We start from the raw sequence: 24,260 nt of genomic DNA on the forward strand, positions 1-24,260 counted from the left end.
TCTTCTAAAGATAATGCATAAGAAAGCCTGCAAACAGTTTGCTGAAGATGATCAGAGTAAGGACATGGATTACTCAGATTCTAATGCCTCATAATTCTCTTCTGAGGGTGAATTTATGTTGATGATCAGAATACTTAAAGGGACAGTTTACGCAAAAATGTTCCCTTTAATTTGTTCCCAATGATGCACTTAATCTGCTGGAGTGCATTAAATTGTTTACACGTTTTTCCATTACTCTTATATTGGCATTCAATTTAGTTTATTTAGCCTGTGGTATCCCCACCCATTCTGAAAGTTTTTGGCCTCAAAGCCCAGCTTTGTTACTACAGCCAATAGAAAAAATTACACTCCCAGTGGGTTATACAAGAGAGAAGGTAATACAATGTTAATTTTCCATTGTTCTCTTCAAGTATTGGTGATTGGTTTGTGGACAGATAAGATAAAGAAGCATGTATATGTACACAATATGATAAAGTAATGAGATCTGATTATACCTACAGGCTTAATCCATTTTATTAGGTTGTGGCTTCAAAACACAAAATCGGCTAATTCATATACACAAATAAGTCTTAAAAAAAGCAAATCTCATACTTTTTATACTCTGCAGTTAGTTAAAGGGACAGTAAACACCAGAATTTTTGTTGTTTAAAAAGGTAGATCATCCCTTTATTACCCATTCCCCAATTTTGCATAACCAAAACAGTTATAATAATACAATTTTTACCTCTGTGATTACCTTGTATATATGCCTCTGCAAACTGCCCCCTTATTTCAGTTCTTTTGACAGACTTGCATTTTTAGCCAATCAGTGCTTGCTCTTAGGAGCTTCACGTGCCGGAGCTCAATGTTATCTATATGAAACACATGAACTAATGCCCTCTAGTGGTGAAAAACTGTCAAAATGCTTTCCGATTAGAGGCAGTCTTCAAGGTCTAAGAAATTAGCACATGAACCTCCTAGATTTAGCTTTCAACTAAGAATACCAAGAGAACAAAACAAAATTGGTAATAAAAGTAAATTGGAAAGTTGTTTAAAATTACATGCCCTATTTAAATCATAAGATTTTTTTTATTTTACTGTCCCTTTAAATAAAAAGTAATTTGAAACACATTAGGGGAAAACTATTTTATAGTATACTGTCCCTTTAACCTTCCTGATTTGTTTAAGACTGAACATCTTATAACTCTTTTTATAAGGAGATATTAAGTACCTTAGGAGTACAGGATTGGAAATTTTACATAAATGAATCATTTAGTCGGTTGGATTTATTTATGATGCAATTGCTGACATCATAAAATTGAATGCCAAAAACATAACATTGTCAGTTTTGACAAAAAAAAATTTGGTCAGCTGACATAATCTAGACTTCTAGATTGTATTTAGACCTGATTTAGATGCTATCATTTCCACAGTTGCTTCCACTGTAACTGGAGGCTAAAGGAGCTTTTCTTCCTCAAGGCAAGAAGTCTAAGGGGAAGAGTAGATTTTCAAATAGTTTTCTTTCCTTTCTTCAAACAAGGAACGAACAATCTCCCAATTCTATTTAGAAAGAAGACTCTTCCAGATCTGCCTGGAAAGCTAATCCTTCCTCGAACAAGTCTCAACAGTCAAAAAAGTATTCCTCCACTCCTAAATTACAATGAAGGTATGGTCCCCAATCCAGATTCTATTCTGGTAGGTAGATTTAATTTTTTTTCAGAAGGCCTGGTCTCAGAGGTGAAAGTTTATTTTGTCCCATGTGTCAAAGCCCCTGTGAAAGGCTCAAGCTTTTCTTTGTGTTCAGGAACTAGAACTCCTGGCGAGTCATAGTTCCAGTTCTGTTACCAGAACAAAGCCAATACTTTTATTTCAGTTTGTTCATGGTTCCAAAGAAAGTGAGAAATTTGTTAAGAGGCTTTAAATCCAGAATTGGTTTGAAATTTTCCTTCCTACCTTCAAAATGGAAACAATTTGAACTATCCACTTGTCCACGATAGATTTGAAGGATGCCTACATTCATATTCCCATCCATCATGAGTTCCTTTGTTTTTGCCTTCAAGGACAAACATTTTCAGTTTGTTACTCTTCCATTTGGCTACTGTTCCCAGGATCTTTACAAAAGTACTAGGATCCCTCCTATCATTCGGGCCCATGGTATTTCAGTAGTTCCATATGTGGATAATATCTTGGTAAAGGCTCAATCTTTACTTTTAGCTGTATCTCATTCCAACAAACTTTTGATGTTTCTTGGCAATTGTGGCTGTAGACTCAAAGTTCCAAAGAGTTCTCTATCTTCTAGGAACATAATATCCTTTCTTTAGACTCCATGAAAATGACACTTTGTCTAACAGATCAAGGAGGATACAAATTGCAGTCAACGTGTCAATCTTCAGTCTATTCAATCCTTATGCAGCTTTATGCATGGAAGTTTAAGGACTGATTCCATTTGCTTGGTTTCATGAGACCTTTTAAGTTATGTATGCTTCACCAGTGATGCAAGGACTACTCTCAGCTTTCTCAAAGGATCTTTTTGGATCCAGCTACAAGAAATGCTCTTTCTTTGTCGATAGAGAACCAGTCCATTCCTCTAGAAGCATATTGTGTTGCCAATAACATCTTAAAATTCTGTTCTAGCTTCAGATCTATACAGATCTTGCCTCTGTTTCCAAACGGACAATGTCACAGAGGTGGCATACATCAACCACCAAAGGGGAACTCGCAGTTCTCTAGGGCAGATATATAATTGTTGCACAATATCTGTCATCTATATCCCAGGAGTCGCCCTTCTCTTCTTCCAGAAAACAGGACTCTGCATATACGCTGGGGTCTTCCAGAGAGAGATCTAATGGCTTCTTGTTTGATCAACAAAGTTCCCAGATATTCTGCAAGATCCAGAGATCCTCAAGTGAAGTTAGTGGATGCTCTAGTAGCTCCATGGTCATTTCATCTAGATTACATTTTTCCACCAATAGTTCTTCTGTCCAGAGTGATATTTTAGCTCAAGCAAGAGAAGTGGTCTGTAATGTTGATTGCTCCTGCTTGGCCTCAAAGAACGTGGTATGCAGATCATATTCTAATGTCCAATTGCCCTCTGTGACCTCTTCCTCTAAGACACAATCTTCTTTCTCAAGGTCATGTCTAGCATCAGGATTTTGAGTCTGTCATCAAGCTTTCGAGTCTCTTAACTTGGAGATTGAACGCCTGAGAGTCCATCAGCTCCACCCAGTTCATGGATAAGAAAATAAGTTTTTTGATGACAGTTCATATTTTGCACGTTTTCCTTGCTTTTTCCTTTCTTACCTTTATTTATATTTCTCTTGCAAGGTGTATCCAGTCCACGGATTCATCCTTGTGGGATATTCTCATTCCCTACAGGAAGTTGCAAAGAGAGCACACAGCAGAGCTGTCCATATAGTTCCCCCCCTTGCTCCACCCCCCAGTCATTCTCTTTGCCGCTCTAGCAGTAGGGCATCTCCACGGGAGGGTAAAGTGAATGTGGTGTTAGATTTGTAGTTTTATATCTTCAATCAAAAGTCCCTTTTGCTCCCCCTCCTATTTTTAAGAAAATGTTCCCCATTACTGACCCTAGGCGGGACTTATGGCAGACGGTCCCTAAGGTAGAGGGAGCAGTTTCTACGTTGGCTAAGCGTACAACTATTCCAATTGAAGACAGTTGTGCTTTCAAAGATCCTATGGATAAAAAATTAGAAGGTTTACTAAAGAAAATTTTTGTTCAACAAGGGTTCCTTCTACAACCGATCGCCTGCATTATTCCTGTAACTACTGCAGCGGCTTTCTGGTTTGAGGCGCTGGAGGAGTCGCTCCAGAGGGAGACCTCATATGACGAAATTATGGACAGAATTAAAGCTTTAAAACTGGCTAATTCCTTTATCACAGATGCCGCTTTGCAATTAGCTAAGTTAGCGGCAAAAAATTCAGGTTTCTCCATTATGGCGCGCAGAGTGCTTTGGCTCAAGTCATGGTCAGCCGATTTTTTGGCCAAATCAAAATTACTAAATATCCCTTTCAAGGGAAAGACCCTCTTCGGGTCCGAGTTGAAAGAGATTATTTCGGACATCACCGGGGGAAAGGGCCATGCTCTCCCACAAGATAGGCCTTTTAAGGCTAAAAACAAGGCTAATTTTCGTTCCTTTCGCAACTTCAGGAGCGGTCCTGCTTCAACCTCTGCAACCGCAAAGCAAGAGGGTAACGCTTCACAGCCCAAGGCAACTTGGAAGCCTTTGCAGGGCTGGAACAAGGGTAAACAGGCCAAGAAGCCTGCAGCTGCTACTAAGACAGCATGAAGGGGTAGCCCCCGATCCGGGACCGGATCTGGTAGGGGGCAGACTCTCTCTCTTCTCTCAGGCTTGGGCAAGGGATGTTCACGATCCCTGGGCATTAGAGATCGTTACTCAGGGATATCTTCTAGAATTCAAGGACTCCCCTCCCAGGGGAAGGTTCCACATTTCTCGTCTCTATACAGACCAGACAAAGAAAGAGGCGTTCTTACGCTGTGTAGAAGATCTACTCAAGATGGGAGTGATATGTCCAGTTCCAATTACAGAACAAGGACTGGGTTTTTACTCAAACCTGTTTGTGGTTCCCAAAAAGGAAGGAACTTTCAGGCCAATCCTGGATCTAAAAATTCTAAACAAATTCCTCAGAGTTCCATCATTCAAGATGGAGACCATTCGGACAATCTTACCTATGATCCAGGAAGGTCAATATATGACTACCGTGGATCTAAAGGATGCGTACCTACATATTCCTATCCACAAAGATCATCAGTTCCTAAGGTTCGCCTTTCAGGACAAGCATTACCAGTTCGTGGCCCTTCCCTTCGGGTTGGCCACCGCTCCCAGAATTTTCACAAAAGTGCTAGGGTCCCTTCTGGCAGTACTAAGACCGCGGGGCATTGCAGTAGCACCTTATTTGGACGACATCTTAATACAGGCGTCGTCTTTTCCCAGAGCCAAGGCTCATACAGAGATTGTTCTGGCCTTTCTAAGGTCTCACGGGTGGAAGGTGAACACCGAAAAAAGTTCTCTGTCCCCGCTCACAAGGGTTCCCTTCCTGGGAACATTAATAGACTCGGTAGAAATGAAAATATTTCTGACGGAGGTCAGAAAATTAAAGCTTTTAACCACTTGCCGAGTTCTTCATTCCATTCCTTGGCCATCTGTAGCTCAGTGCATGGAGGTAATCGGATTAATGGTAGCGGCAATGGAATTAGTCCCTTTTGCTCGAATACATCTAAGACCACTGCAACTGTGCATGCTCAAACAGTGGAATGGAGATTATGCAGATTTGTCTCCTCAAATACAACTGGACCAGCAAACCAGAGACTCTCTTCTCTGGTGGCTGTCTCAGGATCACCTGTCTCAGGGAATATGCTTCCGCAGACCGGAGTGGATCATTGTAACGACCGATGCCAGTCTGTTAGGCTGGGGGGCGGTCTGGGACTCCCTGAAAGCTCAGGGCTTATGGTCTCGGGAAGAGTCTCTTCTCCCTATAAACATTTTGGAACTGAGAGCGATATTCAACTCGCTTCAGGCATGGCCTTAACTAGCGGCGGCCAAATTCATCAGATTTCAGTCGGACAACATCACGACTGTGGCGTATATCAATCATCAGGGGGGAACAAAGAGTTCCCTAGCGATGAAGGAAGTCACCAAAATAATCAGGTGGGCGGAGGATCACTCCTGCCATCTATCTGCAATTCACATCCCAGGAGTAGACAACTGGGAGGCGGATTTTCTAAGTCGTCAGACTTTTCACCCGGGGGAGTGGGAACTCCACCCGGAGGTTTTTGCTCAGCTGACCCAGCTATGGGGCATTCCAGAATTGAATCTGATGGCGTCCCGTCAGAACTCCAAACTTCCTCTCTACGGATCCAGGTTCAGGGACCCCAAGGCGGTATTGATAGATGCTCTAGTAGCGCCTTGGTCCTTCAATCTGGCTTATGTCTTTCCACCGTTTCCCCTTCTCTCTCGTCTGGTAGCCAGAATCAAGCAGGAGAAGGCCTCTGTAATTCTGATAGCGCCTGCGTGGCCACGCAGGACTTGGTATGCAGACCTAGTGGACATGTCATCTGTCCCGCCATGGACACTGCCAATGAGGCAGGATCTTCTAATACAGGGTCCATTCAAGCATCCAAATCTAGTTTCTCTGCGGCTGACTGCTTGGAGATTGAACGCTTAATTCTATCTAAGCGTGGTTTCTCGCAATCAGTTATAGATACTCTGATTCAGGCTAGAATGCCTGTCACCAGGAAAATTTACCATAAGATATGGCGGAAATATCTTTGTTGGTGTGAATCCAAGGGTTACTCGTGGAGTAAGATTAGGATTCCAAGGATAATGTCTTTTCTCCAAGAAGGATTGGAGAAAGGTTTGTCAGCTAGTTCCTTAAAGGGACAGATATCTGCTCTGTCTATTCTTTTACACAAGCGTCTGGCGGAGGTACCAGACGTTCAAGCGTTTGCTCAGGCTTTAGTCAGAATCAAGCCTGTTTATAAACCAGTTGCTCCGCCATGGAGTCTAAATTTAGTTATTTCAGTTCTTAAAGGGGTTCCGTTTGAACCTTTACATTCCATAGATCTTAAGTTATTATCTTGGAAAGTTTTGTTTTTGGTAGCTATTTCTTCTGCTCGAAGAGTTTCTGAATTGTCTGCTTTGCAGTGTAATTCACCCTATCTGGTGTTCCATGCAGATAAGGTAGTTTTACGTACCAAACCTGGTTTTCTTCCTAAGGTTGTTTCTAATAAGAATATTAACCAAGAAATCATTGTTCCTTCCCTGTGTCCTAATCCAGCTTCTAAGAAGGAACGGCTATTACACAATCTTGATGTGGTTCGTGCTTTGAAATTCTATTTGCAAGCAACTAAGGATTTCAGACAAACATCATCCTTGTTTGTCGTTTATTCTGGTAAGAGGAGAGGTCAGAAAGCGACTGCTACCTCTCTTTCCTTCTGGCTGAAAAGCATCATCCGATTGGCTTATGAGCCTCCTGAACGAATTACAGCTCATTCCACCAGAGCTGTGGCTTCCACATGGGCTTTCAAGAATGAGGCTTCTGTTGAACAGATTTGTAAGGCAGCGACTTGGTCTTCACTGCATACTTTTGCCAAATTTTACAAATTCAATACTTTCTGCTTCTTCGGAGGCTATTTTTGGGAGAAAGGTTTTGCAAGCAGTGGTGCCTTCCGTTTAGGTTACCTGTCTTGTTCCCTCCCTTCATCCGTGTCCTAAAGCTTTGGTATTGGTATCCCACAAGTAAGGATGAATCCGTGGACTGGATACACCTTGCAAGAGAAAACAGAATTTATGCTTACCTGATAAATTACTTTCTCTTGCGGTGTATCCAGTCCACGGCCCGCCCTGGCAATTAAGTCAGGTTAAAAAATTTTTTGTTTAAACTACAGTCACCACTGCACCCTATGGTTTCTCCTTTTCTCCTAGCCTTCGGTCAAATGACTGGGGGGGGGGGGGGGCTATATGGACAGATCTGCTGTGTGCTCTCTTTGCCACTTCCTGTAGGGAATGAGAATATCCCACAAGTAAGGATGGATCCGTGGACTGGATACACCGCAAGAGAAAGTAATTTATCAGGTAAGCATAAATTCTGTTTTTTCATTGCTTGTCTGTACATAAAACTGGCAGTTTTGGGAAACTTTGCCTCCTAGTGGCTAGGAAGTGAATCCCATGCATAAAAGACTGTGGACTCTCGCCACCACACTGTTTAGTGCCTGTAAGTGGTCATCCTTTTTTTATTTATTTTTTTAACATATATAGCAACATACTTTCTTTTCTTTCAAGGGTGTGACACTCACTGACTTGAAAGAAGCTGAGAAGACATTAAATAAATCAACTGATTCTACCCTAACTACTGAGCCTAAAAATGAGGAACATGGGAAAGAAGAGGATAAAGAGCAGCCTTTGGAAAATTCTGTATGTATAAGAATGTGTAGAAAGTATATTTGTCACTGATTTTTCTATATTTCCAATGGTTTTTGAAAGTCAAGCTTCCTCCAAAGTGTACTTTTTTTCGGATAGCTCAGAAATCAAAAATGGCCCAGGAGAACCAGGGTAACCCTTTAAACAGACGTTTACTGGTTCCTTTCTACCAATATTTAAGAAGGCCTAAACTCTCCTAGGGGAAATGTTTTGTTTCTGTATTTAAGAGAAAATTATTTTGTTAGTGAGCCTAAATCTTTCACACAATCATATCTTTTTTTTTTTTTTACTAGGATTTGGCCAGAAGGATCCGGCTACCAAGCACTGAAACAACATCGTTTTCTCCTTCATCTGTAAATACTGTGAATTCTCAAGCAAAGAAAGGTAGTGCCTTTTTATAGTGGGTACACACACAAACACTGGGGGGGGGGGGGTGATATCACTTTAAAGGGACATTAGACACTAGATTTTTCTTAGCATAAATGTTTTGTAGATGATCCATTTATATAGACTATACAGCTTTTTTTTTTAAAAAAAATGTATAGTTTTGCTTATTTTTAAATAACATTGCGCAGTTTCAGACTCCTAATCTAGCCCCAAAGTTTAAGGAGAATACCGACGTATACCTACTCCAGGTTGCTTCTGTTTGTGTAAAGGGTCTTTTCATATGCAAAGGGAGGGGGAGTGTCTATTTCTCACTTGCAGTGGGTGTTCTAGCTACCTTTTTAACAGAGGTAAACTGGGAGCTTCTAAGTTTTTAAATGGTTTTATACTGGATTATTAAATCGGTATCTGTGCATATTATTCTTTATAGTAGTGTCTATTAAATGCAGTAATATGAAAATTGGTGTATTACTGTCCCTTTAATCAGCAAAGAGTTACTGATTTTAAATATTTATTAAAATCTTACTTGTCCTTACTAGTACTCATTAGTGGACATTTACGGTTTTGTGTGTATTTATATTAGGCAACACTGCTTTGAATAGCAAAGTACTTGGTGGGGATGATTCAGAGCTTATTTCTCTTGTAAGATGTATCGAGTCCACGGATTCATCCTTACTTGTGGGATATTCTCCTTCCCTACAGGAAGTGGCAGAGAGAGCACCCACAGCAGAGCTGTCTATATAGCTCCCCCCTTAGCTCCACCCCCAGTCATTCTCTCTGCCTGCTTAACTGCTAGGAAGGGCAAAGAGCTATGTGGTGACTAAAATGTTAGTTTTTTATTTCTCAAGCAAAAGTTTATTTTTAAATGGTACCAGTGTGTACTATTTACTCTCTGGCAGAAAAGGGATGAAGATTTCTCAAGGAGCATGATGATCTTAGCACTTTGTAACTAAGATTCACTGCTGTTCTCACAAGGCCTGAAGAGTACTGGAAATCTTCAGTTGGGAGAACAGTTTGCAGGCTAAGCTGCAATATGAGGTATGTTCAGTCTATATTTTTCTAGACAGACTGTGTTAATTCTAGAAAAGGCTGGCAATATCCCCATGAGGGAAGGGTAAGCTGTATTCAGACATTTTAATAGGAATTTCAGCTTGCTTGAAGGGCTCATTAGTTACTGGTGACACTTAAGAATAAACGTTTTGTTTATTGATGCAATTAGAACGTTTTCTGAAGGGACTAAAGGGCTGGTGACACTGTTAGGAAAAAACGTTTTGTTTATTGATGCATTTATAACGTTTTTTGAAGGGACTAAAGGGGTCATTGTGGCTTGGTTTTGAGTTTTGTAACTCACATGGTTAATTAAGAGACACTCTGGTGTTTCTCTGATAGGCCTCAAAACATTGATTGAGGTGGGAGGGGCCTATTTTCGCGCCTCAGTTGCGCAGTTTCCTTTCCTCTGAGACATATCACTGCTTCTGCTGAGGTTCCTGCTGTGTTTGAGGGCTGTTAAAGAAGTTTTTTCCCCCACAAATTGTTCTGAAGGGCAGGTAGGAGCCACAGCAGAGCTGTGGCAAGGTGCTGAAAGTCTTTTTTACTGGGTTTAACGTTTTTTAAATCCATTTTTGCCATTAAGGGGTTAATTGTTTATTTGCATAGCTGTGCAAAGTTACTAAGTCTCTATAATGCTACTGTAAAAAAATTGTTAAGTTTACTGCTTTTTTACACTGTTTTGCAGAACTGGTTCAGCTTTTTTTCTCTTAAAGGCACAGTACCGTTTTATTTCTAACCTCTAGATTTGGAGTTTTGTCGGTAACGACCCGAAAAACTAACGCCGGCTTTTTTCTGGCCGCACCATAAAAATAACTCTGGTATTGAGAGTCCACATAAAGGCTGCGTTAGGCTCCAAAAAAGGAGCGTAGAGCATTTTTAACGCAGCTTCAACTCTCAATACCAGAGTTGCTTACGCAAGCGGCCAGCCTCAAAAACGTGCTTGTGCACGATTCCCCCATAGGAAACAATGGGGCTGTTTGAGCTGAAAAAAAAACTAACACCTGCAAAAAAGCCGCGTTCAGCTCCTAACGCAGCCCCATTGTTTGCTATGCGGTAACACTTCTACGTCTGCACCTAACACCCTAACATGTACCCCGAGTCTAAACACCCCTAGCCTTACACTTATTAACCCCTAATCTGCCGCCCCAGCTATCGCTGACACCTGCATTTTATTTTTAACCCCTAATCTGCCGCTCCGTAAACCGCCGCTACTTACATTATCCCTATGTACCCCTAATCTGCTGCCCCTAACACCGCCGACCCCTATATTATATTTATTAACCCCTAATCTGCCCCCCTCAACGTCGCCTCCATCTGCCTACACTTATTAACCCCTAATCTGCCGAGCGGACCTGAGCGCTACTATAATAAAGTTATTAACCCCTAATCCGCCTCACTAACCCTATAATAAATAGTATTAACCCCTAATCTGCTCTCCCTAACATCGCCGACACCTAACTTCAATTATTAACCCCTAATCTGCCGACCGGAGCTCACCGCTATTCTAATAAATGTATTAACCCCTAAAGCTAAGTCTAACACTAACACCCCCCTAAGTTAAATATAATTTAAATCAAACGAAATGAATTAACTCTTATTAAATAAATTATTCATATTTAAAGCTAAATACTTACCTGTAAAATAAATCCTAATATAGCTACAATATAAATTATAATTATATTATAGCTATTTTAGGATTAATATTTATTTTACAGGTAACTTTGTATTTATTTTAACCAGGTACAATAGCTATTAAATAGTTAAGAACTATTTAATAGCTAAAATAGTTAAAATAATTACAAATTTACCTGTAAAAGGCTTAATTGTAACTTAGGTTAGGATTTCTAACACTAGACTATCAATAAATTAATTAAATAAACTACCTACAATTACCTACAATTAACCTAACACTACACTATCAATAAATTAATTAAATACAATTGCTACAAATAAATACAATTAAATAAACTAGCTAAAGTACAAAAAATAAAAAAGAACTAAGTTACAAAAAATAAAAAAATATTTACAAACATAAGAAAAATATTACAACAATTTTAAACTAATTACACCTACTCTAAGCCCCCTAATAAAATAACAAAGCCCCCAAAAATAAAAAAATGCCCTACCCTATTCTAAATTACTAAAGTTCAAAGCTCTTTTACCTTACCAGCCCTGAACAGGACCCTTTGCGGGACATGCCCCAAGAAATACAGCTCTTTTGCCTGTAAAAAAAAACATACAATACCCAAGCCCCCCAACATTACAACCCACCACCCACATACCCCTAATCTAACCCAAACCCCCCTTAAATAAACCTAACACTAAGCCCCTGAAGATCATCCTACCTTGTCTTCACCTCACCGGGTATCACACCGATCCGTCCAGAAGAGCTCCTCCGATGTCCTGATCCAAGCCCAAGCGGGGGGGCTGAAGAGGTCCATGATCCGGCTGAAGTCTTCATCCAAGCGGGGCAGAAGAGGTCTTCCATCCGATTGAAGTCTTCATCCAAGCGGCATCCATCCGGAGCGAAGCGGCAGCATCCTGAAGACCTCCACCGCGGAACATCCATCCTGGCCGACGACTGAACGACGAATGATGGTTCCTTTAAATGACGTCATCCAAGATTGCGTCCCTCTAATTCCGATTGGCTGATAGGATTCTATCAGCCAATCGGAATTAAGGTAGGAATATTCTGATTGGCTGATGGAATCAGCCAATCAGAATCAAGTTCAATCCGATTGGCTGATCCAATCAGCCAATCAGATTGAGCTTGCATTCTATTGGCTGATCGGAACAGCCAATAGAATGCGAGCTCAATCTGATTGGCTGATTGGATCAGCCAATCGGATTGAACTTGATTCTGATTGGCTGATTCCATCAGCCAATTGGAATTCGAGGGACGCCATCTTGGATGACTTCATTTAAAGGAACCGTCGTTCAGTCGTCGGCCAGGATGGATGTTCCGCGGTGGAGGTCTTCAGGATGCTGCCGCTTCGCTCCGGATGGATGCCGCTTGGATGAAGACTTCAATCGGATGGAAGACCTCTTCTGCCCCGCTTGGATGAAGACTTCAGCCGGATCATGGACCTCTTCAGCCCCCCGCTTGGGCTTGGATCAGGACATCGGAGGAGCTCTTCTGGACGGATCGGTGTGATACCCGGTGAGGTGAAGACAAGGTAGGATGATCTTCAGGGGCTTAGTGTTAGGTTTATTTAAGGGGGGTTTGGGTTAGATTAGGGGTATGTGGGTGGTGGGTTGTAATGTTGGGGGGCTTGGGTATTGTATGTTTTTTTTTACAGGCAAAAGAGCTGTATTTCTTGGGGCATGTCCCGCAAAGGGTCCTGTTCAGGGCTGGTAAGGTAAAAGAGCTTTGAACTTTAGTAATTTAGAATAGGGTAGGGCATTTTTTTTATTTTGGGGGGCTTTATTTTATTAGGGGTCTTAGAGTAGGTGTAATTAGTTTAAAATTGTTGTAATATTTTTCTTATGTTTGTAAATATTTTTTTATTTTTTGTAACTTAGTTCTTTTTTATTTTTTGTACTTTAGCTAGTTTATTTAATTGTATTTATTTGTAGCAATTGTATTTAATTAATTTATTGATAGTGTAGTGTTAGGTTAATTGTAGGTAATTGTAGGTAGTTTATTTAATTAATTTATTGATAGTCTAGTGTTAGGTTTAATTGTAACTTAGGTTAGGATTTCTTTTACAGGTAAATTTGTAATTATTTTAACTATTTTAGCTATTAAATAGTTCTTAACTATTTAATAGCTATTGTACCTGGTTAAAATAAATACAAAGTTACCTGTAAAATAAATATTAATCCTAAAATAGCTATAATATAATTATAATTTATATTGTAGCTATATTAGGATTTATTTTACAGGTAAGTTTTTAGCTTTAAATAGGAATAATTTATTTAATAAGAGTTAATTAATTTCGTTAGATTTAAATTATATTTAACTTAGGGGGGTGTTAGGATTAGACTTAGCTTTAGGGGTTAATACATTTATTAGAATAGCGGTGAGCTCCGGTCGGCAGATTAGGGGTTAATAATTGAAGTTAGGTGTCGGCGATGTTAGGGAGGGCAGATTAGGGTTTAATACTATTTATTATAGGGTTAGTGAGGCGGATTAGGGGTTAATAACTTTATTATAGTAGCGCTCAGGTCCGCTCGGCAGATTAGGGGTTAATAAGTGTAGGCAGGTGGAGGCGACGTTGAGGGGGGCAGATTAGGGGTTAATAAATATAATATAGGGGTCGGCGGTGTTAGGGGCAGCAGATTAGGGGTACATAAGGATAACGTAGGTGGCGGCGCTTTGCGGTCGGCAGATTAGGGGTTAATAAGTGTAGGTAGGTGGAGGCGACGTTGTGGGGGGCAGGTTAGGGGTTAATAAATATAATACAGGGGTCGGCAGTGTTAGGGGCAGCAGATTAGGGGTACATAAGGATAACGTAGGTGGCGGTCGGCAGATTAGGGGTTAAAAAAATGTATTTGAGTGTCGGCGATGTGGGGGGACCTCGGTTTAGGGGTACATAGGTAGTTTATGGGTGTTAGTGTACTTTAGAGTACAGTAGTTAAGAGCTTTATGAACCGGCGTTAGCCCAGAAAGCTCTTAACTACTGACTTTTTTCCTGCGGCTGGAGTTTTGTCGTTAGAATTCTAACGCTCACTTCAGACACGACTCTAAATACCGGAGTTAGAAAGATCCCATTGAAAAGATAGGATACGCAAATGACGTAAGGGGATCTGCGGTATGGAAAAGTCGCGGCTGAAAAGTGAGCGTTAGACCCTATTTTGAGTGACTCCAAATACCGGCGGTAGCCTAAAACCAGTGTTAGGAGCCTCTAACGCTGGTTTTCACGGCTAACGCCAAACTCCAAATCTAGGTGTATGTGTTTTTTACTTTGATTACAGTGTTTTCCAAGCTTGCTTGTTACATTACTAGCCTGTTTAACATGTCTGACACCAAGGAAAATCCTTGGTTAATATGTTTGGAAGCCATTGTGGAACCCCCTCTTAGAATGTGTCCCAATTGTACTGATATGTCTATAAACTATAAAGAACATATATAAGCACTTAAAAATAGAGCAATAGCTGATTCTCAGTCAGAAGTAAATGAGGGTTCGCCATCTAGCTCTCCCCAAGTGTCACAACCAGTAACGCCCGCACAAGTGACGCCAGGTACCTCTAGTGCGTCAAATTCTTTAACTTTACAAGACATGGCCACAGTTATGAATACAACCCTCACAGAGGTTTTATCTAAACTGCCTGGTTTACAAGGAAAGCGGGACAGCTCTGGGTTTAGAAAAAATGCTGAGCCGTCTGACGCTTTAGTAGCCGTATCTGATAAGCTCTCACAATGCTCTGAAGTAGGTGTGAGGGATTTGTTATCTGAGGGAGAAATTTCTGATTCAGGAAAGACAGATTCTGATATGACGGCCTTTAAATTTAAGCTTGAACACCTCCGCTTATTGCTCAGGGAGGTATTAGCGACTCTAGATGATTGTGACCCTATAGTGGTTCCAGAGAAATTGTGTAAAATGGATAAATACTTAGAGGTTCCTGTTTACACTGATGTTTTTCCAGTCCCTAAGAGGATTGTTAATATTGTTACTAAGGAGTGGGATAGACCAGGTATTCCGTTCTCTCCTCCTCCTGTTTCTCCTACATTGGTGTGTCCGGTCCACGGCTTCATCCTTACTTGTGGGAATATTCTCTTCCCTAACAGGAAATGGCAAAGAGAGCACAGCAAAAGCTGTCCATATAGCTCCCCCTCTGGCTCCGCCCCCCAGTCATTCTCTTTGCCTGCTCTGAACAAGTAGCATCTCCACGGGGATGGTAAAGAGTATGTGGTGTTAGTTGTAGTTTTATTTCTTCTATCAAGAGTTTATTTTAAAATAGTGCCGGTTTGTACTATTTACTCTACAACAGAAAGTGATGAAGAGTTCTGTTAAGAGGAGTATGATTTTAGCAACAGTAACTAAAATCCATTGCTGTTCCGACGCAGGACTGTTGAAACCAGAGAACTTCAGTTGGGGGGAACAGTTTGCAGACTTTTCTGCTCCAGGTATGACCAGTCTCTTTTCTAACAACACATAGTAATGCTAGAAGACTGTCAGTTTTCTCTTATGGGATCGGTAAGCCATTTTCTTAGACTCATAACAGAATGAAGGCTTATAAATGGGCTCTATACTGGTTGACACTATTGTGGGCTAAATCGATTGATTTTGGAGTGTTTTGTGATTTGAAACACTTTTGGGAACGTTTTTATTTCGCCTGGCAGTTGTTTAGACACCTAATCTAGTCAGGAAGGCCCCTTCACTCTGGTATGCAGAGGGAGGAGGCCTCATTTTCGCGCCTCAATTGCGCAGTTACTTCTAGAAGCAGTGCATGCAGCTTCATGTGAGAGGGTCCTGTGGCCATAAAAACGATTTCAAGAAGGCTTATTCTGTGGTGAATAACCCCCAAGGAAGGTAAAAGCCGCAGTAAAGGCTGTGACAGGGACTGTAGTGGGTTTAAACTGGTTAATTGAACAATTAGCTCCGGTTTGCTCATTTAAGGGGTTAGAGACTTGAAATTTGGTGTGCAATACTTTCAAAGCATTAAGACACTAGGGTGCAAATTTTGTAAAGATCGGATATTTCCTTCATAGTTTTTCAAACATTCAGAAATAAAGTGTGCTCTTTTTATTATTTAAAGAGACAGTAACGGTTTTGTTTAAAAACGGTTTTATTGCATTAATAGCCTGCCAAAGTCTGTCTAACATGTCTATACCTTCAGATAGCATATGTTATGTGTGTATGGAGGCCAAGGTGGTTCCCCCTTTAAATGTATGTTCAAATTGTGCCATGGCGTCCAAAGTAAGGACAGTACTGTCACATTTAATAAGGTTGCCCAAGATGATTCTTCAAATGAAGGTAGTGGGGATAGTTCATCATCCTCTCCTTCTGTGTCAACACCAGTTTTGCCCGCGCAGGCGATACCTAGTACATCTAGCACGCCAATGCTTGTTACTATGCAGCAATTAACTGCAGTAATGGATAATTCCATAGCAAATCTTTTATCCAAACTGCCAGCATTTCCCAGAAAGCGTGATTGCTCAGTTTTAAATACAGAGGATGAGCAAGTGGGCGCTGACGATAATTTATCTGTTATACCCTCACACCAGTCTGAATTGGCAGTGAGGGGAGGGTCTGTCTGAGGGAGAAATTTCTGATTCAGGAAGTGTTTCTCAGCAGGCAGAACCTGATATCGTGGCATTTAAGTTAGAACATCTCCGCACCCTGCTTAAGGAGGTGCTAACTACTCTTGATGATTGTGACTCTTTGGTGATTCCAGAGAAATTGTGCAAAATGGACAAATTCCTAGAGGTCCCTGTGCACGCTGATGCCTTTCCGATACCCAAGAGGGTGGCGGACATAATGACCAAGGAGTGGGAGAAGCCAGGTATACCTTTTGTCCCACCTCCTATATTTAAGAAAATGTTCCCCATTGTCGACCCCAGAAGGGACGCATGGCAAACAGTCCCTAAGGTTGAGGGGGCAGTTTCTACGTTGGCCAAGCGCACAACTATTCCCATTGAGGACAGTTGTGCTTTCAAAGATCCTATGGATAAAAAATTGGAAGGATTGCTTAAAAAGATATTTGTTCAGCAAGGTTTCCTTCTCCAACCAATTTTGTGCATTATTCTTGTCACCACGGCGGCGTCTTTTTGGTTCGAGGAACTAGAAAATTCGCTCCATAAGGAGACTTCATATGAGGAAGTCATGGACAGAATTCACGCACTAAAGTTGGCTAATTCCTTTATTTTAGATGCCACTTTTCAATTGGCTAAATTAGCAGCGAAAAATTCAGGTTTTGCAATAGTGGTGCGCAGAGCGCTTTGGCTAAAATCTTGGTCGGCAGATGTGTCGTCCAAGACAAAACTGCTTAATATTCTTTTCAAAGGTAAGACCCTTTTCGGGCCAGAATTGAAGGAGATTATTTCAGACATCACTGGGGGAAAGGGCCATGCCCTCCCACAGGATAGGCCTTTCAAGGCTAAGAACAAATCTAATTTTCGTTCCTTTCGCAATTTCAGGAACGGACCGTCTCCTAACTCTGCAGCCTCTAGACAAGAGGGTAACGCTTCCCAGCCTAAACCAGCATGGAAACCAATGCAAGGCTGGAACAAGGGTAAACAGGCCAAGAAGCCTGCTGCTTCTACCAAGACAGCATGAAGGGGTAGCCCCCGATCCGGGACCGGATCTAGTAGGGGGCAGACTTTCTCTCTTTGCTCAGGCTTGGGCAAGAGATGTTCCGGATCCCTGGGCACTAGAAATAGTCTCTCAGGGGTATCTTCTAGAGTTCAAGGAACTTCCTCCAAGGGGAAGGTTCCACATGTCTCGCTTATCTTCAGACCAGATAAAGAGACAGGCATTCTTACATTGCGTAGGAGACCTATTAAAGATGGGAGTGATACACCCAGTTCCAACAACGGAACAAGGTCTGGGTTTTTACTCAAACCTGTTTGTAGTTCCCATAAAAGAGGGAACTTTCAGGCCAATTCTGGATTTAAAAATTCTAAACAAATTCCTCAGAGTTCCATCATTCAAAATGGAAACCATTCAAACGATTTTACCAACAATCCAGGAGGGTCAATACATGACTACCGTGGACTTAAAGGATGCGTACCTACATATTCCTATCCACAAAGATCATCATCAGTTCCTAAGGTTCGCCTTTCTGGACAAACATTACCAGTTCGTGGCTCTTCCGTTCGGTTTAGCCACTGCTCCTAGAATTTTCACAAAGGTGCTAGGGTCCCTACTAGCGGTTCTAAGACCGAGGGGCATTGCGGTGGCACCTTACTTAGACGACATCCTAATCCAAGCGTCGTCCCTTTCCAGATCAAGGGCTCATACAGACATTGTATTAGCCTTTCTCAGGTCTCACGGGTGGAAGGTGAATGTAGAAAAGAGTTCCCTGTCCCCGTCTACAAGGGTTCCCTTTCTGGGAACAATATTAGATTCTGAAGAAATTAAGATTTTTCTGACAGAGCTCAGAAAATTAAAACTTCTAAACGCTTGTCAAGTTCTTCAATCTATTCCTCAGCCTTCCATAGCTCAGTGCATGGAGGTAATAGGACTAATGGTTGCACAATGGACGTGGTTCCTTTTGCTCGAATTCATCTAAGACCATTGCAACTGTGCATGCTCAAACAGTGGAATGGGGATTATGCAGACTTGTCTCCCAAGATTCAAGTAGACCAGGTAACCAGAGACTCACTCCGCTGGTGGTTGACTCAGGATCACCTGTCTCAGGGAATGAGTTTCCGCAGACCAGAGTGGGTCATCGTCACGACCGACGCCAGTCTCTTAGGCTGGGGCGCGGTCTGGGACTCCCTGAAAGCTCAGGGTCTATGGTCTTGGGAAGAGTCCCTTCTCCCGATAAACATTTTGGAACTGAGAGCGATATTCAATGCGCTCTTGGCCTGGCCTAACCTAGCGAAGGCCAGATTAATAAGATTTCAGTCGGACAACATGACGACTAGCGTACATCAATCATCAGGGGGGAACAAAGAGTTCCTTGGCGATGACAGAGGTATCCAAGATCATCAAATGGGCGGAGGATCACTCCTTCCACCTATCTGCAATCCACATCCCAGGAGTAGACAACTGGGAGGCGGATTATTTGAGTCGTCAGACTTTCCATCCAGGGGAGTGGGAACTCCACCCGGAGGTCTTTGCCCAGTTAACTCAACTATGGGGCACTCCGGATATGGATCTGATGGCGTCTCGTCAGAACTTCAAAGTTCCTCGATACGGGTCCAGATCCAGGGATCCCAGGGCGACACTGGTGGATGCATTAGTGGCGCCTTGGTCGTTCAATCTAGCATATGTGTTTCCTCTGTTCCCTCTCCTTCCCAGGCTGGTAGCCAGGATCAAACAGGAGAAGGCCTCAGTGATTCTAATAGCTCCTGCGTGGCCACGCAGGACTTGGTATGCAGACCTGGTGAATATGTCATCGGCTCCACCATGGAAGCTACCTTTGAGACAGGATCTTCTAGTACAAGGTCCATTCGAACATCCAAATCTAGTCTCTCTACAACTGACTGCTTGGAAATTGAACGCTTGATTCTATCTAAGCGTGGGTTTTCAGATTCAGTTATAGATACTCTGGTTCAAGCCAGAAAGCCTGTGACTAGGAAGATTTACCATAAGATATGGCACAAATATATCCGTTGGTGCGAATCCAAGGGTTTTTCTTGGAGTAAAATCAAAATTCCTAGGATTTTTTCCTTTCTCCAAGAGGGTTTGGAGAAAGGTCTGTCAGCTAGTTCTCTAAAGGGACAGATATCTGCTCTGTCTGTCTTGTTGCACAAACGTCTGGCAGCCGTACCAGATGTACAAGCGTTTGTACAGGTGTTAGTCAGAATCAAGCCTGTTTACAGACCTATGACTCCTCCATGGAGTCTAAACTTAGTTCTTTCAGTTCAAGGGGTTCCGTTTGAACCTTTGCATTCCATAGATATTAAGTTACTATCTTGGAAAGTTCTGTTTTTAGTTGCTATTTCTTCTGCTAGAAGAGTTTCTGAATTATCTGCTTTGCAGTGTACTTCTCCCTATCTGGTATTCCATGCAGATAAGGTAGTTTTACGTACCAAGCCTGGTTTTCTTCCAAAAGTAGTTTCCAACAGGAATATTAACCAGGAAATAGTTGTTCCTTCTCTATGTCCGAATCCAGTTTCAAAGAAGGAACGTTTGTTACACAACCTAGATGTGGTCCGTGCTTTAAAATTCTATTTAGAAGCAACAAAGGATTTCAGACAAACATCATCTTTGTTTGTCGTTTATTCTGGTAAGAGGAGAGGGCAGAAAGCCACTGCTACCTCTTTCTTTTTGGCTGAAAAGCATCATCCAATTGGCTTATGAGACTGCCGGACGGCAGCCTCCTGAACGAATTACAGCTCACTCTACTAGAGCTGTGGCTTCCACATGGGCCTTCAAGAACGAGGCTTCTGTTGATCAGATCTGTAAGGCAGCGACTTGGTCTTCTCTGCATACTTTTGCCAAATTTTACAAATTCGATACTTATGCTTCTTCGGAGGCTGTTTTTGGGAGAAAGGTTTTGCAATCCGTGGTGCCTTCCGTTTAGGTAACCTGACTTGTTCCCTCCCTTCATCCGTGTCCTAAAGCTTTGGTATTGGTTCCCACAAGTAAGGATGAAGCCGTGGACCGGACACACCAATGTAGGAGAAAACAGAATTTATGTTTACCTGATAAATTTCTTTCTCCTACGGTGTGTCCGGTCCACGGCCCGCCCTGGCTTTTAGTCAGGTTTAAAAATTTTTGTTTCTGTACACTACAGTCACCACGGCACCCTATGGTTTCTCCTTTTTCTCCTAACCGTCGGTCGAATGACTGGGGGGCGGAGCCAGAGGAGGAGCTATATGGACAGCTTTTGCTGTGCTCTATTTGCCATTTCCTGTTAGGGAAGAGAATATTCCCACAAGTAAGGATGAAGCTGTGGACCGGACACACCGTAGGAGAAAGAAATTTATCAGGTAAACATAAATTCTGTTTTTTAAAAAAATGTTTCCCATATCTGACACCATGCGGGACTCGTGGCAGACAGTTCCTAAGGTGGAGGGAGCTATTTCTACTCTAAGCGTACAACTATACCTATCGAAGACAGTTGTGCTTTCAAAGATCCTATGGAAACAAAATTATAGGGTTTCCTGAAGAAAATTTTTGTTCATCAGGGTTTTTCTCTCCAACCTATTGCGTGCATTGTTCCTGTAACTACTGCAGCTGCTTTCTAGTTTGAGACTCTAGAAGAGGCTCTTCAGATGGAGACTCCATTAGAGGAGATTATGGACAGAATCAAGGCCCTTAAGTTGGCTAATTCTTTTATTACAGATGCCGCTTTTCAACTGGCTAAATTAGTGGCAAAGAATTCAGGTTTTGCCATTTTTTAGCACGCAGGGCGTTATGGCTTAAGTCCTGGTCTGCTCATGTGTCATCTAAATCTAAACTTTTGAACATCCCTTTCAAAGTAAAGACCCTATTCAGGCCTGAACTGAAAGAGATTATTTCAGACATCACTGGAGGGAAAGGTCATGCCCTTCCTCAGGATAGATCAAATAAGATGAAGATCAAACAAAATAATTTTCGTTCCTTTCGGAACTTCAAGAGTGGTTCCGTTTCAGCTTCCTCTGCTACAAAGCAAGAGGGGAATTTTGCCCAATCCAAGTCAGTCTGGAGACCTAACCAGGCTTGGAACAAGTGTAAACAGGCCAAAAAGCCTGCAGCTGCCTCTAAGACAGCATGAAAGGGTAGCCCCCGATCCGGGACCGGATCTAGTAGGGGGCAGACTCTCTCTCTTCGGTTAGGCTTGGGCAAGTGATGTTCACGATCCCTGGGCTTTAGAAATTGTGTCCCAGGGATGTCTTCTGGAATTCAAAGACTCCCTTCCAAGGGGGAGATTTCATATTTCTGGATTGTCTGTAAACCAGACAAAGAGAGAGGCGTACTTATGCTGTGTAGAAGATCTTCTTACCATGGGGGTGATCCGCCCAGTCCCAAAAGAGGAACAGGGGCTAGGGTTCTCCTCAAACCTGTTTGTGGTTCCCAAAAAAGAGGGAACTTTTCAGACCAATCTTGGATCTCAAAATTCTAAACAAGTGGAAACCATTCGGACTATTCTGCCTCTGATCCAGGAAGGTCAATATATGACTACCGTTGACTTAAAGGATGCGTATCTACACATACCTATTCACAGAAATCATCATCAATTTCTCAGATTTGCCTTTCTAGACAGGCATTACCAGTTTGTGGCTCTTCCCTTCGGGTTAGCCACGGCTCCAAGAATTTTCACAAAGGTGCTAGGGTCCCTTCTGGCGGTTCTACGACCTCGGGGCATAGCAGTGGCACCTTATCTAGACGACATCTTAATCTAGGCGTCGACTTTTCAGCTAGCCAAGTCTCACTCTCTCCTTGTAACGACAGATGCCAGCCTGCTAGGCTGGGGTGCAGTCTGGAACTCCCTGAAAGCACAGGGCTTACGGTCTCGGGAGGAATCTCTTCTTCCGATAAACATCCTAGAACTGAGAGCGATATTCAAGGCGCTTCAGGCGTGGCCCCAGCTTGCTGCAGCCAAATTCATCAGGTTTCAGTCGGACAACATCACGACTGTAGCTTATATCAATCATTAAGGAGGAACAATGAGTTCTCTAGCGATGATGGAGGTAACCAAAATAATCCGATGGGCAGAGGATCACTCTTGCCATCTCTTAGCAATCCACATTCCAGGAGTAGAGAACTGGGAGGCGGATTTTCTAAGTCGTCAGACTTTTCATCCGGGGGAGTGGGAACTCTATCCGGAGGTATTTGCTCAGCTGATTCAGCTATGGGGCACACCAGAATTGGATCTGATGGTGTCGCGTCAGAATGCCAAACTTCGTTACGGGTCCAGGTCCCGGGATCCCAAGGCGGTACTGTTAGATGCTCTAGCAGTACCTTGGTCCTTTAATCTGGCCTACGTATTTCCACCGCTTTCTCTCCTCCCACGTCTGGTTGCCAGAATCTAGCAGAAGAGAGCTTCGGTGATTCTGATAGCACCTGCGTGGCCATGCAGGACTTGGTATGCAGACCTAGTGGGCATGTCCTCGGTTCCACCGTGGACCCTGCCAATGAGGCGGGACCTTCTAATCCAAGGTCCGTTCTCGCATCCAAATCTAGTTTCTCTGCGTCTGACTGCTTGGAGATTGAACGCCTAATTCTATCAAAGCGTGGGTTCTCTGAGTCGGTAATTGATACCCTGATTCAGGCCAGAAAACCTGTCACCAGGAAGATCTATCATAAGATTTGGCGCAAATATCTTTATTGGTGTGAATCCAAAGGTTACTCGTGGAGTAAGATTAGGATTCCTAGAATCTTTCTAAATAAAGATAGCAAGAGAAAAAGACAAATTGATAATAGGAGTAAATTAGAAAGTTGCTTAAAATTGCATGCTTAAAAAATGTGTTAGAAAATAGTATCCTTTCAGGGTTAAAGATGACATTGTGTTGACCATCCGGATAAAATAGTATGAATAATGTTGTTTATTTGCTTTATATCTGCTGGTCTTTAACAATAGTTCATGGATGATCTGTTGTTATGCACTATATGTTTAAAAAATTTTAGTTTTATTTGCATTATTGTTTCATAAAAATTGATACATAATTTATCCCCAAAAAATTTAAATAATGCGATAGTTTCTTAACTTTTTTTTTCTTCAGTACCCTGAACTGGATTTTCAATAAAATAAATGGGGAAAAAAATAAAAAATTGCATGCGCTATCTGAATCACGAAAGAAAAAAATTCATGATAGTCTAACTTTTCTACTACTTTCTCCAAACAAGACCTAGTCAGAACATTGATCATCAAAAAGAGGAGAGATTATAAATGAGTTGTCTTGAAAATCTCTTTGAAATTGAACTCCAAGGGGCAAATAGCTATAACCTACCACTGTACAAATCATGTAATCACATTGAATATGAATACATTGATTTTTCATAAGCATTAATGTGTAACAATTAATTTGTATTATTTTTAATGGGTAGGTGAACTTGAAGCAACGAGCAAGGAAGATAATAATGAAAACCAAAACCACTTGGCAAGAAGCAGGAGAAGATGGAATGATCAACAGCCAGCAGTCATTGGGACAAATTCCCATGAGGTAAGATGCACACATAAAATGTTGTGTGATTGAGATGTCTCTAAGAAGCAAAAAACGTAACTGCTCTTTTTGTTATGATAAAGATAAAGCATGTCAAGAGAGATCTTGGCTTTTAAAATAATCATTCCTTTTAAAGGGGAGGAGAGTCCACGGCTTCATTCATTACTGTTGGGAATTATGAACCTGGC

At 41.8% G+C, this 24,260-nt stretch overlaps 1 protein-coding gene across 2 annotated transcripts in view; it reads left to right on the forward strand.

Annotated features, from left to right (window-relative positions):
* The window catches only part of PPP1R12C (protein phosphatase 1 regulatory subunit 12C), a 666,212-nt gene that overhangs the window by 418,410 nt on the left and 223,542 nt on the right, over positions 1 to 24,260 (forward strand). For both annotated transcript variants that reach the window (XM_053690707.1, XM_053690708.1), the window contains 3 exons: positions 7,797 to 7,928; positions 8,228 to 8,318; positions 23,957 to 24,072. In XM_053690707.1, coding sequence (XP_053546682.1) covers positions 7,797 to 7,928; positions 8,228 to 8,318; positions 23,957 to 24,072 — 339 coding nt within the window. The remainder of the gene's footprint in view (positions 1 to 7,796; positions 7,929 to 8,227; positions 8,319 to 23,956; positions 24,073 to 24,260) is intronic.

Source organism: Bombina bombina, chromosome 8 (genome assembly GCF_027579735.1).
Source record: "Bombina bombina isolate aBomBom1 chromosome 8, aBomBom1.pri, whole genome shotgun sequence".
Lineage (NCBI taxonomy): Eukaryota > Metazoa > Chordata > Amphibia > Anura > Bombinatoridae > Bombina > Bombina bombina.